Genomic DNA, 16,877 nt, shown 5'->3' on the forward strand with positions numbered 1-16,877 from the left:
TGGTTTTTCGAGACAGGGTTTCTCTGTGTAGCCCTGGCTGTCCTGGAACTCACTCTGTAGACCAGGCTGGCCTCGAACTCAGAAATCCACCTGCCTCTGCTTCCCGAGTGCTGGGATTAAAGCCGTGCGCCACCATGCCCGGCTGGATTCTCAGGTCTTAATTTTTCAAAGTTTTATCCTTGATCTTATCCAAAAGGCTAAGAATGACTGGCAAAGAGCTGGCCAGTGGGTAAAAGGTATTTGCTTCGTAAGCCTGATGCCCTGACGTTTATCCTGGAACCCGCATGGAAGAGACTGTTAGGGACCAGGTGCTTCCCCAGCCTGCCTCCAGTGACATTCAGCACTGGCAGCCATGCATCATCAGCCTCCAAATGCAACACATTTCTACTGTTACCAGGAGTTGTGTACCCTTTATAAAGTCCCTGCCATAAAGGCCCATGCTTCTCCTATTCCTTCTCCTCCTCCCTCTTCTCTCTATTCTGCCTGCTCAATAGACCCCTCCCAAACAGATCTGTTTTTCATACTTGTGTCATGGCTAGGTGTGCATGTACATATACTAAATAATAAAATATAATAAATAAATATTTTATTTTACTTATTTATTGAAACAGGGACTCACTATGTAGTCTTCCTGGAACTCCTTATGTAGACCAGGCTGGTCTTGAACTCACAGAGACCTTTTGTAAATAAGCCCCTTGAGGTGCAAGTAGCCAGGCCCCACCCCAGACTTCCAGTCCCTTGAGATGAAGGTGGCTAAGCTCTACCCTATAGGGGGAGAAAAAAAAAAAGCCCAAGACCAGGCCATGGAATCCCACCAATGCCTGAGCTTGCCCAAGATGAAGTCACAAAATCCCACCAATCCCAGGCCACCCTCCTGCCTCTGCCAACCAAGTGCTGGAATTGAAGGTGTGCACTAACAAACCATACCTTTATTTTTAAAAGACTGGGTCTTACTATGTAGCTCTGGCTGGCTTGAGACTCACTTTGGAAACCAGTCTGGCCTTGAACTCACAGAGATCCACCTGGCTGTGTCTCCCAAATACTGGGTTTAAAGATGTGTGCCACCATGCCCAGTCCATAAGCAAAATTTAAAGATGTGTGCCACCATGCCCAGTCCATAAGCAAAACTTAAAGGGCAAGAAGTGGTGACACTCAGTGTTTTAAAAGTTCATGTATTTTAAAAATGTAGTTAACGTGGTGCACGCCTTTAATCCCAGCACTCGGGAGGCAGAGGCAGGCGGATTTCTGACTTCGAGGCCAGCCTGGTCTACAAAGTGAGTTCCAGGACAGCCAGGGCTACACAGAGAAACCCTGTCTCGAAAAACCTAAAAAAAAAAAAAAAAAAATGTAGTTAACATTGTGGGTAGTGCCTTGAGTATGGCTTCACAGCATCTCTTTGTGAACCTGGGTGATGAACTCACATGTGGAGTCTGTGGATTCTGGGCAGCTATTTTTGGGATCAAAGCAGAAGAGCCAGGTAGAGACATAAGAGCTATGAATGGGCAGGTCTGGAGAGGTCGACAGGGACAGAGGCCCAGAGTGAACAGGCATGCCCAGCTTGCCCACAAGTCTCTCGCTCCTAGCTTAGGACTCATGTTGATGTCCTGGTCTATTGCCCAAGCCTCCTTGCCTTTCTTGGCCAACAGTGTTTCATAACATTGGCTAATATTTGATCTCTAGCCAAGTAAAGAAGGGGTCCTCTTTCTAGAGTCACCAGACCTTTATGTCACCGGTAGTTCTTGGGCAAGGCAGTCTCAATATCACCTACATAAAAGGGGCCAAGAGTGGTAGTGTGTCAGAGACAATGGCAGGGCTGTGGAAGACCTTTGTATTGGTGGTGGCCTTGGCTGTGGTTGCCTGTGAGGCTCTTCGACAACTAAGATATGAGGAGATTGTTGATAGAGCCATAGAGGTATACAACCAAGGGCGACAAGGAAGACCCCTCTTCCGCCTGCTAAGTGCCACTCCGCCTTCTAGTCAGGTGAGCATCTGCCATCCCAGTCTGGAACACAGGCAGTGCAGGTTTCTCTTACCCGGTACTGGGGATGTAGCTCAGTTGGTTGAGTGTCTGCCTTGCATGCAAGAAAGCCTGAATTTGAATCCTAGCACTCCACTGATGGATGCAGGAGGATGGAAAGATCAGGGTTAGTCTCAGCTAGGTAATGGGTTCTAGGCCAGCCACTTCTATTCACAGGTAGGACAAGTCTATACTTGTGAGACATGAAGCAAAGGGACAAAAATCTTGTTCCTATTTTATACAAGAGGATATTGAAGGGCAATCACAGGAGTGTCACATAACTGTTGGTGGGAAAGATCACAACCTTTCCTGTGTTTTAGACAGAATGTCATGTAGCCCAGGCTACATGGAACTTGCTATGTAGCCAAGGATGGCCTTGAATTCCTGATTCTCCTGCCTCCACCTCCCAAGGGTTGAGATTACAGTTTTGTGCCACCATGCCTGATTGAACCCTTTATTTACGTTACCCTAACTGGCTTGGAACTTGCTATGTAGATCAGACTGGCCTTGAACTCATAGAGATCTACCTGCCCCAGTCTCTGAGTACTGAGATTCAGGCAGGTACCACCACTGACTTTACCCTGTGGGTCTCATTTATGGCCATTTAATAAGTCCCAGATATTGGTGGACAGGACAGACTTGGACTAGACTGATGTGACCCCTCTGTGCTTTGTTCCTTAACCTGTAGAAGAGAGATGGTCATGAGTTCTCGGTTGCTTCTTTAGAATCCAGCTACCGGCATCCCACTCCAGTTCAGGATTAAAGAGACGGAGTGCACTTCCACCCAGGAGAGACAGCCTAAAGACTGCGACTTCCTGGAGAATGGGGTGAGTCACCTTCTTCCAGCTCCCAGACTGCTTCCTGGAGGAAGACAAATCCCCTCCTCTCTTGCCTTCTCTTGTGTCACCCGGCCACTTCACCAGCAGTTGTAATGTTGAAGCCTTTTTCAAAATCAGATTTTTGGGCCCTGAGATGGTTTGGTGGATTGAAGGGACCCTGGGACCCAAGGGGATGGAGACTTCTGACTTCCACAGCTGTTCTCTAACTTCTGTAGACATTACTCTCACACAACCCAAGTAATCAAAGAAAAAAAAGGCTCTCTTTAATACCCTTTCTTACTATAAATTATTGCAATATCTCACTACAACGGCATCGTGTGGCTCCGTGATAGAGTCTTATTTAGCATGTACCTGGTGCCACCAAAAAAAAAAAAAAAAAGAAAGAAAGAAAGAAAGAAAAAAGAAAAGAAAAAGAAAAAAGAAGATGATGCTGTTTAAAGACAGAACCAGAAAAGTACCATTTTAAAAATGTTCTTTTTACCATTCACATTTAAAGTAGTGGTTAAATTTATTGACTTGTGACCCAGGAACAGGCATTGGCTGTTGACATGGCTTCACCCACAATCTTCAACAAACACAGTTTTCTTTGGGAGTGGTAACTTATGGTTACCTCTCCTGTAATCGTCTATGTGCATGTCCTGCTGTTTATATTAATGGGTGTGCATCTGTCCCTCCCAGCCACTCTTTTCTGGGTCTGGCTTGCATCTCTGGTTTAAGGATAGTCCCTGCCTCTTTCCAGAAATGAGGCAAGGTGCCTCTAACTCTTGCCCCACTCACCTACAGGAGGAGAGAGACTGCACAGGGAAATTCTTCAGAAGGCGGCAGTCAACCTCCTTGACCTTGACCTGCGACAGGGACTGCAGCCAAGAGGTGAGTAGCTTTACTGCCCCATGTCCACTCCAGGCCTCTTACCACAGAGGCCGAATCCTGAGGTTAAACATACCCTCGTGCTGGGCTCTCTCCTGGGCTCTGGGAGACACCGAGTTGCCGTGTGTGTGTGTGTGTGTGTGTGTGTGTGTGTGTGTGTGTGTGTGTGTGTGTGTGTGCTGCATACACAGCGTCTTCATCTGAAAAACCAAGCCTTTCAAAAAGTGTGGCATGTCCTATGTCAGTATGGCTCAGATCTTCCCACTGTTAGGGGAGGGGGGAATATCACACAAGGCAGCCTATGGAAGCCTACCTCCCCCTAATTCAGATCTGCTCAGGCCCTCTGGCCTCCTGTGGATGGAGGCCAGGCCTCCGTGACTCATCAAGCCCTTGTAGCCGATACCTCTGTCGCCTCACCCTCTTCTTGAGGGGAAGACCACAGGCAGGTTGGGAAAGGACTCTCTCTACTGTGATGGCGGTGACTGTCCAGCATCTTTCCCACAGGACACCCAAGTGACCAGTTTTAATGATAAGCAAGTCGACTCTGAAAAGGACAAGTTCGAAGGCGTGCCCCCTCACATCAGGAACACTTATGAAGATGCCAAGTACGATATCATCGGCAACATCCTGAAAAATTTCTAGGGCTGGAAAGAGGAGGGAGGTGCCCCTGCTCACTATGACCTCCTCTTTACCTCCACTACCCATCTCCCCCTGCTGCCTTCAGGACCTGCCCCTCCTTCCTGCCCTTCCCAGGAGCACCCCTCTCTAGAGCAGCTCTAGCTCCTAAAACATCCACACCTTTGTCCATTTGCTTCCTTCTGCTGGGCCCTCCTGCCTAACCCTCTATCTGAAAGTCTTATCGATTCTTCAAGGCCCAAGCTCAAAAGTCCCCTCCAGCGGGAAGCCTCCTCATTCTCCCAGAACCAAAGTCCTGCCCACATCAGTTCATTCATAATCCTCAAACCGCATTGGCATTCCCTGCTGTGTCCCCAGCCAGATGACCCTGTATCTCTTCACAGCTGGGCCTCCCGGACCAGTTGCAGGTGGCTGCAGAATGACTTTTTCAATGATGTGTTCCCAGTATCCTGGGGGGGGGGGACAGAACCCTGTAGACTCCTGCTCTCTGCCTAGTCACTGTGACACCAAATGCCCCTTTATGTACCCAGATCCCTTAACCGGGATGCGGCAGGTGAGTGTGGTCAGATCACCTTGTGAGTCCTATAAGAGAGGTTCAATAAAACTGCTTCTAAGATTAATGAGGATGTGGCTGAATTATGCCCAGGAGCTGAGCTGGCTGAACTTGGAGTGAGGAGACAGATGTGTCAGGTTCTGGATTGGGGTTCAGGAGATCCAGACTCTGTGAGGCCAGAGAAAGGGGACCATAGAGAAGTGAGAGGCCAGCTAGATGGCTCAGAGGGTAGGGGTGGTTGCAACCAAACTAAACAACCTGAGTTCAATCCCAGGACTTACATGATGGAAAGAACAAACTACTGAAGGTTGTTCTCTGACCTCTGCACATGTGCACATGCACACGCATTCACACAAGAGAAAAAATAAAAATGTTACATTCTTTTCCTACTTTTTAAAAGAGAGGAACCGGGTCTGGGGACAGAAGAACCCAGGAAGGCAGAGTAGTCTGTCCCCAATCTCTCTGGCTACCTTTAGCATAAAGTTCTAGTCAAAACTTTAAACTTTCACTTGGGTATTAAAAAGATCCCCACAATCATCACTATCTGAGGGTCACTGCTTGTGTGTGTGTGTGTGTGTGTGTGTGTGTGTGTGTAAGACAGGGTCATGCTGGTGAGAGGTCAAACCTACTCTATCTTGCGACTGGACGCCATCTTAAAAAAAAAAAAAGAAGCCTGAGAACTTGACCTGTAGCTAAACGCAAGTACTAGTACCAGGAAGGACCCCATGGCTTGTCCTTGGCCCATATTCCAGAGTTACTCCCTAGCTACTTCCTAGCAACAGTCAATCAAAGATTAGTCTGGTTGTTTCAGATGTACATTCAGATCATTTGTGATTGTTCGTGGTCTTGCTTCAGAGCACCCACCTGCGGCTTATGATAGATGTTCAGTCAGATGCTTGCCAGGCTGACCCCCCCCGTCCCCCACTTGCTCCCATTCCCTATACAACCTTGTCCCCCACCCCCCGTCCCCCACTTGCTCCCATTCCCTATACAACCTTGTCTCCCACCCCCCGTCCCCCACTCGCTCCCATTCCCTATACAACCCAATGAGAGTTCGGGGCTGCTTCACCAAACCGTCCTGTGAGTCAGTGGTGAATAGGCCCAAACTTGAGTTTGTGATAAAGAGTCCCTAGTGTGATTACATAGGAGTCGGCTCCTTGGTGGTCTTTTGGGGCTCATGAACGCTTCCTGGCACAACACTGTATAGCCCAGGCTGATGTTAGCCAGATGAAGAGGCCATGCTATGTCCCAAAGACAGTCTCAGATCACTCTACCCTGTCCATCCCTCTTCTGTGATGTCCCTGAGACTTGGGTGGGGCATGTGTGATACAGATGACCCACTTAGGACTGAGCACGTGGTAGACACTCACCCTCAACACTCTGACCAATTATGAATATCTGCACTAACACTGACCTCTGTCCGTGGCTGGAGCAACACTTGTCTATGAGTATAAACATACACACACACACACACACACACACACACACACACACACACAGATATGTATAGATATAAATATAGATGGTTGTTTGACAATGTGCTTTGTAGAAAGCAGCAGTAGAGGGCCTGTAAACCAGTGAGCTACAAGCTGCTTTCAGTCAGGGGCCAGGTTTACAGGTCCAGGTCTGAATTCCTATGTGAATTCCTATGGATTGGGCCTCAAACCCAGTCCCAAAGCAGCTGGCCACACACATACCCATTATCCCACTACTGCACCAGAGGGCACATCTTGCCTGGTAGGTCAGGATCACAGCATGCAGGCTGGATGCAGGCACTCCATTCAGGTCTTTTCTCCACCAGTGGCCTGCACAGCACCGTCTGGTACTATGAGAGGAAGTTTTTAGGTTTGTTACAACTTTATTTCTCTATGTCCTATAACAAAGTACATTATGCATCAGCAACAGGGGCATTAGCCTGTTTTGTTTGGGGAGCCTTTGGGACCTCCTGGGCCAGTAACTTGTAGGGACTTGGTACTGAGATTTTCATTAATAACTCTTCTCTTTCATGGGGATCATTATCCAGCAATTCAAGGGCATCTATGTTCAAACTACTAATTTTTTTAAAATTATAACTTTAGATTAGATTAGTTTATAAAGTGGTGAGTTTCCAGCGGGCAGGGGTGGCACACGCCTTTAATCCCAGCACTTGTGAGGCAGAGGCAGGAGGATCTCTGAGTTCAAGTCCAGCTTGGTCTGTAGAATAAGTTCCAGCATAGCCAGGGCTATACAGAGAAATTCTGTCTTGAAAAACAGAACCAAATCAAACTAAACCAAACGACCCCCACCTCCACACAGATACACAACACCCAGTGAGGTTCTACAGGGGTTTTCATACATAATTCATATTGGTTAAACCCTCCCCACCACCATATCACCCCTTCACCCCATACCCCAATCCCAGTTTAAATCTTTTTTTTTTTTTTTTTTTTTTTGGTTTTTCGAGACTGGAACTCACTCTGTAGACCAGGCTGGCCTCGAACTCAGAAATCCACCTGCCTCTGCCTCCCAAGTGCTGGGATTAAAGGCGTGCGCCACCACGCCCGACTCAAAAGTGATTTTTGTGTGTGTGTGTATGTGTGTGTGTCTGTGTTAGTGTATGTCACATGTGTGCGATGCCCTCGGAGGCCAAGGGAGGGTGCTGGGTCCTCTGGAGCTGGAGATACAGGCAGTTTTGAGCTGCATGACGTCATTGATGAGAACCAAACCTGAGTTCTCTAGAGAGCATGGAGCTCCCTTAACTGCTGAAGTGCCATCTTTCCAGCCAGATCTTTCTCCCTGCTCCCTTCTCTCCTTTCTTTTCTTTTTCTTTTTGAAATAGGGTCTCACTATTAGCTAATAGCTCTGGCTGTCCTGAAACCAGGCTGGCCTTGAACTCACAAAGACCTGCCCCCTTCTGCCTCTCAAATGCTGGGATTAAAGGTGTGTGCTACCAGGCCTGGCCTCACACATAATCTTACATTCTTTTTTCACTTGACCAGAGGTTCCAGACTCTAGCTGTACAACTGTGGATATGCTGGAGTGGACTGGAAGTCCTGGACAGTCAACATGGCAACTGGCTGTACCCCACCACGGAACTAGATCTATACTTTTGTGGTGGTTGAGAAAAGGGAACCCTTGAGCACTGGGGCAGTCTGGAGAAGCAAATACACAGTGGTGGCGACAAGCAAACGCCATCTGTGTATCTTCCACCAGTATCCGTCTGTAGAACGTGAAACACACGTATGCTGTTTTCCTGTTGCGGACACTAAGACCAGGGCAAATTACGGAAAGAAGGGTTTATTTGGGCTTACGGTTCCAGAGTGATGAGAGTCCATCGTGCCAGGGAATTGTGGTAGACGTGGCAGCAGGGAAAGTTGAGCTCACGTCTTGACATGACCCAGAAGCTGGAGGCAAAGATCTAATGCAAAACTTTTGATATCTTGAAGCCTGCCCCCAGTGGTGCACTTCCTCTAGTCAGGTCACATTTCGTAATTCTTGCCAAACAACTGCTAACTAGGGACCAAGTACCCAAATGCCAGAGACTCACAGGAGATGTCTCATTCAAACCTCTCAAAGATTGCTTCTGATAGAGGTTCATTTGGCTTTTCCCTTATTTTCATGGGAATATTTATAATTTGTCCAATATACTTTTCTTTTAAACCAAATCAAATAAAAATGTAACTTACTTCTAATATTTACAACTAAGTCAGGAGAGGGCTGACTCAATTGGTTAATTGGCTGCTGTGCAAACCCGAGGACCTGAATTTGATGTTGGGCGCCCAGGGTAAAAGACAACACAAAACACTGGATGTGGCAGTGTGCAGCCTACAACCTCAGTACTTGGATTGGATGAACTTCAAGCTCAGTAAGGATCCTGCTTCAAAATCTAAGATGGAAAGCACTCAAGAAAGACACCTGATGTCGACCTCTATACACACGCACAGGAATGGACACACACACACACACACACACACACACACACACACACACACACACAAAATCAGGAAACGTCAAGAATATTAGGAATGTTCTCTTTATTTCTCTTTGGTTTCTCAACACAAAAGACATGCGTCCTATAAATAAGTTTCCCGTGAAATAGCTGTGGGTGAAGAGGGTCAGGATTCCTACTTAGTTCCATCAGAGGCTAGTCTTCAGCTCTCTTCTGCTTGTGATCCCTGGTGAAGCCCAGAGAGAGAAGAGATGAAGTACAGTGGCCAGCCCCCATGGTCCACCGGGTGTGTGGGACCCACCTCCTGCTATGTTCTTCCCAGTGTCCTTGTGTGATGCCTGTTCTCACATGATCCTACAGTTCTAACACTAATGAGACAGATCAGCCAGCCACCCTCAGACAGGGGAGGATAAAGATGTTCCTGTTCGCTTGTGTGTGCTCAGAGCCTAGATCAAAACACTGACTTGATCCTTCTTGGAAACACTGTCTCCGTGCAACCTCTACACTAGGAGGTGGGAGCGGTGGCAGGAAGGCTAACCCCGCAGCAGCAGGCTCAGGGGAGATGGTGTATCATCTCTAGGGATGCAGTCTGCTTGCACTGTGAGGACCCAGAAGGCCCACCTGGGAGCCCACAGACTGGTTCTCAGCACCTTCACAGTCGAGGCTGGGCAGTACATTCACATAAGGACTTAAGAGGAATGTGGAAACCGAGACCCACAGTTCCCTAGAGTCTACCTCAGCAGGCAAACTGAGGGGCAGGAAGAAATGCTGGTGCTCCACTGGGAGCCTAGTTAAAATGTATCAGTTACCAGATTGTTCAGTCTTTTAAGATAAAAACATTATTTTCAAGTGCTTAGAGCAGAGGCCCAGCTCTTTACATTTCAGGGAACAAAAGTCCTTCCTTTCGAATCTATGGCAATTGCACACACTGGTAAACCTGATGGTCTGGGGAAAGGGATCCCCCGCAGGCTTCACATTGAGCCTTTCTGAACCGTCTTCTAGGCCGATCCAGGTAGGCAGCAGAGGGCAAGAAACCAATCAGGTGGACAGTGGAGCAGACCGGACCCTAAGACCCAGTTTGGGGCTAAAAACAATTATATCCTTCTTGTCTCTACTGGAAGAATTTTAGGAAAGCAGATTTTGGCAGTGGCAGTTGAAGGTCTGCCCCACTGCCCAGTGCACTGATAACAGTCTCCTCTCTGGATCCTTCTGTGCTATGGTAAGGTCCCATCCAGAGGAAGGAGGAGCATTGAGTCTCTTCACGAGGTCATTTGCCAAGATCAGAGGAAGAAATAGAAAACCTCTTCCTTGCAGCAGCAAAGACATTTCTTTGTAAGCCTTTATACCATGACGCCAGCGTTCATAGCTTGAATGTAAAGGCCCATCTTGCTGGAGAGAAGGTGAACAGACACCCAGGATTGGCAAATGGATGGAAAATAGCGGAATGGCAGGGCAGACGAGTCACCTGACAAAGCTGGTCCATGGCTGGTAGGAGCAAGCCCCTGGTTAGGTCCTAGAGGTACAAATGGTCAATGTGCTCCGGAAGCGCTGTGATGAGGGAGAGTTATTCAAGGATGGTGGATGGGTGAGTGAGAATCTGGGTAGACATGTTGTTTCCTGCTGGCCAAAGAGGGAAGGGATGTATGTGGGAGTGAGGATCTGTGGGAGCGTTGGGTGGTGGCGGGAGGTAACCTTGGGGTGACAGTTGGGAGCTTGGGCAGAGGCGAGTGGCAGTAATTTAACCCACTCCCTAAGCCTATGATTTAAAAAGTCCTCTGACAGTGGGTGAGGAGACCAAACCCCATGAGCACCTTGCTACAGGTCAGTCAAGAATGTCCTGATTTCAGACACACTGTGGGGTTCAGAGGGAACCCCAACTGCTTTAGGAGGACATGGGACCCTGGGATCCGAATGTGGGAGTGGATACCACTGTTGTCATGTTTGATGGTTTTCCATGTAGATGTGTATTTGCTTTTAGTGTCTTTTCTGTTTTCTTCCTGTGAAAAATGTTCACTTCAAGTCTTTTCCTTCCAGTTTCTCTCCAACATTCTCTTGTTTCCATTTCCTCCAGTTTCTCTCGGGCATCTCCACCCCCTTTCTGTTTCTCGGGGACAAGTGGAGAAAGATCTTACTGGATTCCTAAAACATCAGGCACGGGGAAGACTTCTGTTCTCCCTGCTTGCTGGAGACAGGGGCCAAGTCCTCTGTGCCCGCGGTGGAAGGCAGAGCCCGTGCACACACAGCAGGTAGTGTAGCTGCACTACCACAGGCAGTGACAACAGCAGGGTGTCCCTTCTCTCCCAGCTTTACTCACACTTCCCAAATGGCTACAGCAGGGCTGCAGACAAGCAGGAGGGGGAGCCTCGGCTGGAAGACCTCCTGCCTGTGAGTGATCCCTGTGGCAAGGGGAGCTGTGCCAGCGCTGCAGTAGGTGTGCTGGGCTTGGATGGAGCCTGTGTACACGGACTGGCAAAGCGCTTCCGTGTTACTGGCTGTGGACCCAGAGGGCCTCCTGTCCTGTGCTATGCATCTTGACAACCTAAGGTCACAGGGCAGCACAGTGAGAGAGGACTTAAGCACCTGGAAAAACTGTCCCTCTGGCAAGCTCACATTACACCCCGTCTTCTGGTCCACCACTGCGTCTTCTGAGAGGACTTCCCCCTGGAAGGAAGCGCCTACGCTTGTACCAGATCCCTAGCCCACCACGTCCCATCCTCTCCTTAGATGGTGAGAAGAGGGATGCAGCCCACACCAACCCCCCCCTCATGGCACGCCATGGGGGCCATAAATGTCCAGCGGTCCGTCTCTGGGTCGTACATCTCCACTGAGCTTAGGTTTGACTGTCCATCATAACCTCCCACTGCATAGAGGCGCCCACAGCTGGCCACGAGGGAGACCCGACTCCGGCGTGTGTGCATGGGTACTATGAGACACCACTGGTCTGCCACAGAGCTGTACATCTCAGCAATACTGAGAAAGCCAGAGCCATCATAGCCCCCACAAACAAACATCTTGCTTCCCAGGGAGGCGGCACCGTGTCGGCAGCGCTTGTTGAGCATGCTGGCTGCTGGGTGCCAGGTGGCCGTGTGGTGGTTGTAGTGCTCCACCTGCAGTGGGGAGAGAGGGCACAGGTACAACACGGTCAGTAACAAGACCTGGCCCGTGGGGTGACCCTTCAAGGCACAGAAGCCCACACAATGCCAGTCTGGGAGACACTGGGGAGAGGGAGTTCAGTTAGCGTGTATGTACCCTAGCTCTGATGCCATTTCTTTACAACTGTGTACCTGCTCTTATACGAAGCAGATACCTTCTGGGCACATGCAAGAAATGAAGAAAGGGTTTTCCTAAGGAAGGGTTTCTAGGTGATGGTGGAGCTGGGAGGAGAGTACTGTCTCATGCGACTGTCCCCAGCACTTTCTGCCTTGGTACTGACTGACTCTGGAGCTGCTACTGCATGGCTGCTGCGCCCAGCAGTGTCCAGAAGAACAGTTGCTGGCATTCATTCCTGGCATATGCCTGGGCTGAACTCTGCAGAGGGATTTCAAAGGCTTTTCAGCAGTCCATGGACACCTGGATGGGGTAAGTTCAGGATGGCTACACCCTACACGTCCTTGTGGACATGGGCTGGGTAGAAGTGAAGGGTTTTTTTTTTTTTTTTTTGGTTTTTCGAGGCAGGGTTTCTCTGTATAGCCCTGGCTGTCCTGGAACTCACTCTGTAGACCAGGCTGGCCTCGAACTCAGAAATCCGCCTGCCTCTGCCTCCCGAGTGCTGGGATTAAAGGCGTGCGCCACCATGCCCGGCAGAAGTGAAGAGTTTTAATGTTTTTTAAGATTTATTTACTTATGTATATGAGTGCTCTATTTACATGTATGCCTGCATGACAGAAGAAGACAATCAGATCCCATTACAGCCGGTTGTGAGCCACCATATGATTGCTGGGAATTGAGTCTAGGACCTCTGGAAGAGCAGCCAGAGCTATTAAACACTGAGCCGTCTCTCCAGCCTGAAATGAAGAATTTTAGTTGATGCAGGAGATGGCCTGAAACCTCAACAGATAACCTTTATCCAGCAGTGGTGGGGTTGAAAGTTTTTTGTGTGGTGCTGAGAATTGAGCCCAGTGTCTTGTGCATGGCTACACCCCATCTTGGGGCTGAATTTGAAAAAAAAAAATCCAAGGATGGAAGAAGTCACCCAGGAGGGGCCAGACTCACACTGCTGAAGATCTGCAAGCCATCGTGGCCTCCTGACACATATATCCTGCCCTCGAAGACTGTCACCCCAGCAGCACTCCGGTTTGAGCTCATCGGAGTCACCACTGTCCACCTGCAGAAACAGTGAGAAGAGCAGGGCGTGAGTGTGAGTTTGGTCACCTGCAGAAACAGTGAGAAGAGCAGGGCGTGAGTGTGAGTTTGGTGTTCCTGACCTTCCAAGACAACTTGTGTACGGAGAGTTTCATAACTTCTCACTTCTCCCTCTACCCCTGCAGACAGCACGGCCTGCTGCTATGCCTTTCCCCCAAGCCTCAGATGCATAGAGTCAGTAGAGGCATGATTTCATCAGCACACTCAAACGAGACCTGCCACACAGGTCTGCAGCCGCTTTGCATACCTTGGTCTTGTAAATGAGACCTAGTTATGAATGAGACCTGCTTATGAAACTTAGGAGAGTGTCCACTGGAGCCTTCCTCCCTCAGCACTCCTGTGGTCCACAGGTACTGGTGAGCTGATCTCCTAGTCGGTACTTGCTCCCACTCCTAATACCACTTGCCTGGCTCTGGTTTCCCACCTGGACCATTGCTACAGCCTTGTCCTCAGGCCATCTTTACCTCAATAGCACACAGCAAGGGGAGTCGAATTGCTTTTCCAGCAACTGTAGCGCATCCTTAAGTGGTTCCTCACTGTCTTCTTTCAGGCAATGCACACGTACCTCAGTGTGGGTTTGGTTTGGTTTATTTCTTTTTCTGAGACCTGTAGCCCTGTGCAGCCCTGGCTGCCCTAGAACTTTGTAGACAGGGCTAGCCTGGAACCCCCTGCCTCTGCCTCCCTAGTCCTGGGATTAAAGGCGTGTGCCATTCTGCCTGGTTCTGTTTGTTTGCTGAGGAAGGCTCTCATTCTATAGCTCAGGCTGGCTTTGAACTGGAGGCAGTCCTGTTGCAGCTCTCAAGCGCTGAGATTACAGGATGAGCAACCATGTCCAGCTCTTGCTGTGTTCCTGTGTTTACCCTGTGGTCTGTACCTATCCTCTAGCTTTTTCACAGCACACAGTGGGGACTTCCTTACTTGAACCCCTTCTTGCCTGCTGTCTCCTTGTTTAGGATAAGAATTCACCACTGTTCAATCTTTTAAATCAAACAATGTGTACATGAAGGTGCTTATGTATGCAGGTACACATGCATGTGTAAATGTGCACATGGAAGCCAGATGGGTATTACCCTCAGAACCATGCCCACCTCCTTTTTTTGAAGACAGGGCATTTTTTAATAGAAAATTACTTATTTTAAGTATATGAGAACTCTGTCTTCACGCACACCAGAAAAGGATATTGAAACCTATTACAGATGGTTGTTAGCCACCATGTGGGTGCCTGGAATTGAACTCAGGACCTCTGGAAGAGCAGTCTGTGCTCTTAACCACTGAACCATCTCTCCAGCCCCAAGACACAGCATCTTACTGGCCTGGAGCTCATCTATTAAGCTAGACTGGCAGGCCAGCAAGCTCTGAGGTATCCTCCTGTCTCTACCTTCTCAGCCAGGACTATAAGCATGAACTATCATGCCTGGCATTTTTGGACTCATTCTTGCAGGGCAAATATTTTATAAACATAAGCCATCCCCTCAGCCTTGCTGTCTGACTGGTGAGTCCACCATGCATCCCTGCCCTAGAGCAACAAATGCTCCCCACACCATGCCAAGAGCTTCAGACACAGACCTCTAAGGAAAGACAATGACAGTGCACTGCTCATGGCCTACCAAACTGAGCATTAGTAGGAACATGTCAATCTGAGGATAACCAAAGGGAGCACCAGGGAGGGCCTTCCTACCTGAGGATAACCAAAGGGAGCACCAGGGAGGACCTTCCTACCTGAGGATAACCAAAGGGAGCACCAGGGAGGACCAGCCTCCTTTCTACTTGATAAGAGCTGCAGTCAGTTGTTAGGCAACAGAAGACTGGCTTTGGAACGTGCTGATGAGTTGGCTCAACCCATCCGTTCAGTCTGTTATCTAAGGCGGGAGGATACAAACATCGGAATGAGTAATTCAGCCAGCACTGCCCGTGTTTCTAGTGCTCCACAAAAGCATCCTGCAGGATTGTAATGGGTGTTACAGAAAACACAAGTTTAAACGGGATTCCTCACTGCCAGATTTTCTAGAACTTTTTTTTTAAAAGATTTACTTATTTATTATATGTAAGTACACTTCAGAAGAGGGCGTCAGATCTTGTTACGGATGGTTATGAGTCACCATGTGGTTGCTGGGATTTGAACTCCGGACCTTCGGAAGAGCAGTCGGGTGCTCTTACCCACTGAGCCATCTCACCAGCCCCTAGAACTTTTGCAATGTCATATATGTGGTGGAAAGACAAAGGCTCTGAAGAAACAGATACCAACACTGCCCGAGCTTATCTGACCACACACTCCTTCATACCAGGCCTCACTGCTATGAAACAAGCTGTGCAGATACTCCTTATCTGCTTATAAGGAGAATCTGCACTTGCACTTCCAGTACAGTGGACTGATGTGACCAAGGAATAAGTGTTTCTGAGCATCTCAGCCTTTCGTTTATTTGAAATGGGCTCATGTAGCCTCGAACTCCTGAGCCTCCTGCCTCAAGTCCTGGGATTGTAGGCATGAACCACCATTGCTTTAGCTCTTTTGAAATTTAACCATGAAATTTCACTTAAACAAGGAATTTAAAAAAATGTTTTTGTTTTGTTTTCTGCGACCAAGTCTTGCTCTGTAGCCCTGGCTAGTCTAGAATGCACTATATAAACCAGACTGGCTTTGAACTCACAGAGACACACTTGCCTCTGCCTTCAAGTAAAAGGATCAAAGGGGTGCACCACCATGTCTGGCATTTAGCCAAAGATTTACAAATCTACTCCATGCAAGTGCTGTTAAGTCTCTTCCTATCCCGGAGAAGCGTTAAGCTAGGTGCCACAGCATGTCTCTGTGGCTGAGATGGGTTATGAGAGTCCTTGAGTTTGAGACCTTTTCTCCAACAAAGCAAAGCAAAACTAAACAAGAGGTGGTGGCTGGGGTGGGGTGGGAGTGGGTGAGTCTGGAAGCCAGGCAAGCACAAAGGCCTGGTAGTGGGGAAGGTAGGCCGAGTATAATGGTTTCTATGTGTAATTTCAGCACTCAAGAAGCTGAGGTGGGGTGGGGTGGGGTGGGGGTGGGATAAGTCAGCCTTACTTGTCCGTCTCAGGTGAGTAGGTCTCCACAGAGTTGAGGGAGGAGTTGCCGTCATAGCCTCCACACACGTAGATCTGTCCATCCAGCACGACTGTCCCCATGGCACTGAAACAGACAGAATGGTCATCCCTGCAGCCCCTCACACACTAAGAAACTAATCTGTCAACTTTTTCTAGAACAGACCCGATCCCGGGGACACAACCAGGTAGGGGCCGACCACGAAGATCCTGCTTCCTCCCTGCCCCCCTCCTCACCCCCAGGCTCAGCAACAAGCTCTCTCCCCTTCAGTCATTCAGCCCTTGATCTGCCTGATGTGCTCACCTCTCATCCCATGGCAGGATGAGTTCATTCACTTGTTTATGTAGCTGAGGATGGCCCTGCACCCCTAATTCTCCTGCCTCCATTTCCCAACTGCTGAGATTACAGGTGGCACTGTTGTGACTAGCCCGATTTACCCCAAACTATTTTTAGGCTGGAGAAATGGCTCAGAGGTTGAGAGTACTGGCTTCTCTTCCAGAGAACTACAGGCATATGGCATACAGATATACATAAAAGCAAAACACCCCAACACAAATATAAATAATAAGAAAAAATAAAAATTTATAATTATTAGTGTGTGTGTGTGT

General features: G+C 48.7%; 2 protein-coding genes across 3 annotated transcripts in view; one reads left to right on the plus strand and one right to left on the minus strand.

The window, feature by feature from the left end:
• Positions 1-1,756: 1,756 nt before the first annotated feature.
• On the plus strand, positions 1,757-4,979 carry LOC110328574 (neutrophilic granule protein). Its single transcript, XM_021207997.1, has 4 exons — positions 1,757-1,981; positions 2,743-2,844; positions 3,640-3,726; positions 4,228-4,979. The coding sequence occupies exons 1-4, from the start codon at positions 1,805-1,807 to the stop codon at positions 4,363-4,365; spliced, it is 504 nt and encodes a 167-aa protein (XP_021063656.1). The 5' UTR covers positions 1,757-1,804; the 3' UTR covers positions 4,366-4,979.
• A 3,927-nt stretch (positions 4,980-8,906) lies between these two features.
• Positions 8,907-16,877, minus strand: part of Klhl18 (kelch like family member 18) — a 50,294-nt gene continuing 42,323 nt past the window's right edge. For both annotated transcript variants that reach the window (XM_021207168.2, XM_029543639.1), the window contains exons 8-10: positions 16,252-16,356; positions 13,053-13,164; positions 8,907-11,947 (exon numbers count right to left, since the gene is read on the minus strand). In XM_021207168.2, the coding sequence (XP_021062827.1) occupies positions 11,561-11,947; positions 13,053-13,164; positions 16,252-16,356 (604 nt within the window). In that variant the 3' untranslated portion in view covers positions 8,907-11,560. The remainder of the gene's footprint in view (positions 11,948-13,052; positions 13,165-16,251; positions 16,357-16,877) is intronic.

The sequence above is a fragment of the Mus pahari genome, chromosome 10, assembly GCF_900095145.1.
Source record: "Mus pahari chromosome 10, PAHARI_EIJ_v1.1, whole genome shotgun sequence".
NCBI lineage: Eukaryota > Metazoa > Chordata > Mammalia > Rodentia > Muridae > Mus > Mus pahari.

What these genes read in the sequence shown, in the direction of transcription:
- LOC110328574 (XM_021207997.1), top strand. Translation starts at nt 1,805, where the DNA reads ATGGCAGGGCTGTGGAAGACCTTTGTATTGGTGGTGGCCTTGGCTGTG. An exon ending in GCGACTTCCTGGAGAATGGG is followed by an intron (nt 2,845 to 3,639) that starts GTGAGTCACCTT and finishes ACTCACCTACAG; the next exon opens with GAGGAGAGAGACTGCACAGG. An exon ending in ACAGGGACTGCAGCCAAGAG is followed by an intron (nt 3,727 to 4,227) that starts GTGAGTAGCTTT and finishes TCTTTCCCACAG; the next exon opens with GACACCCAAGTGACCAGTTT.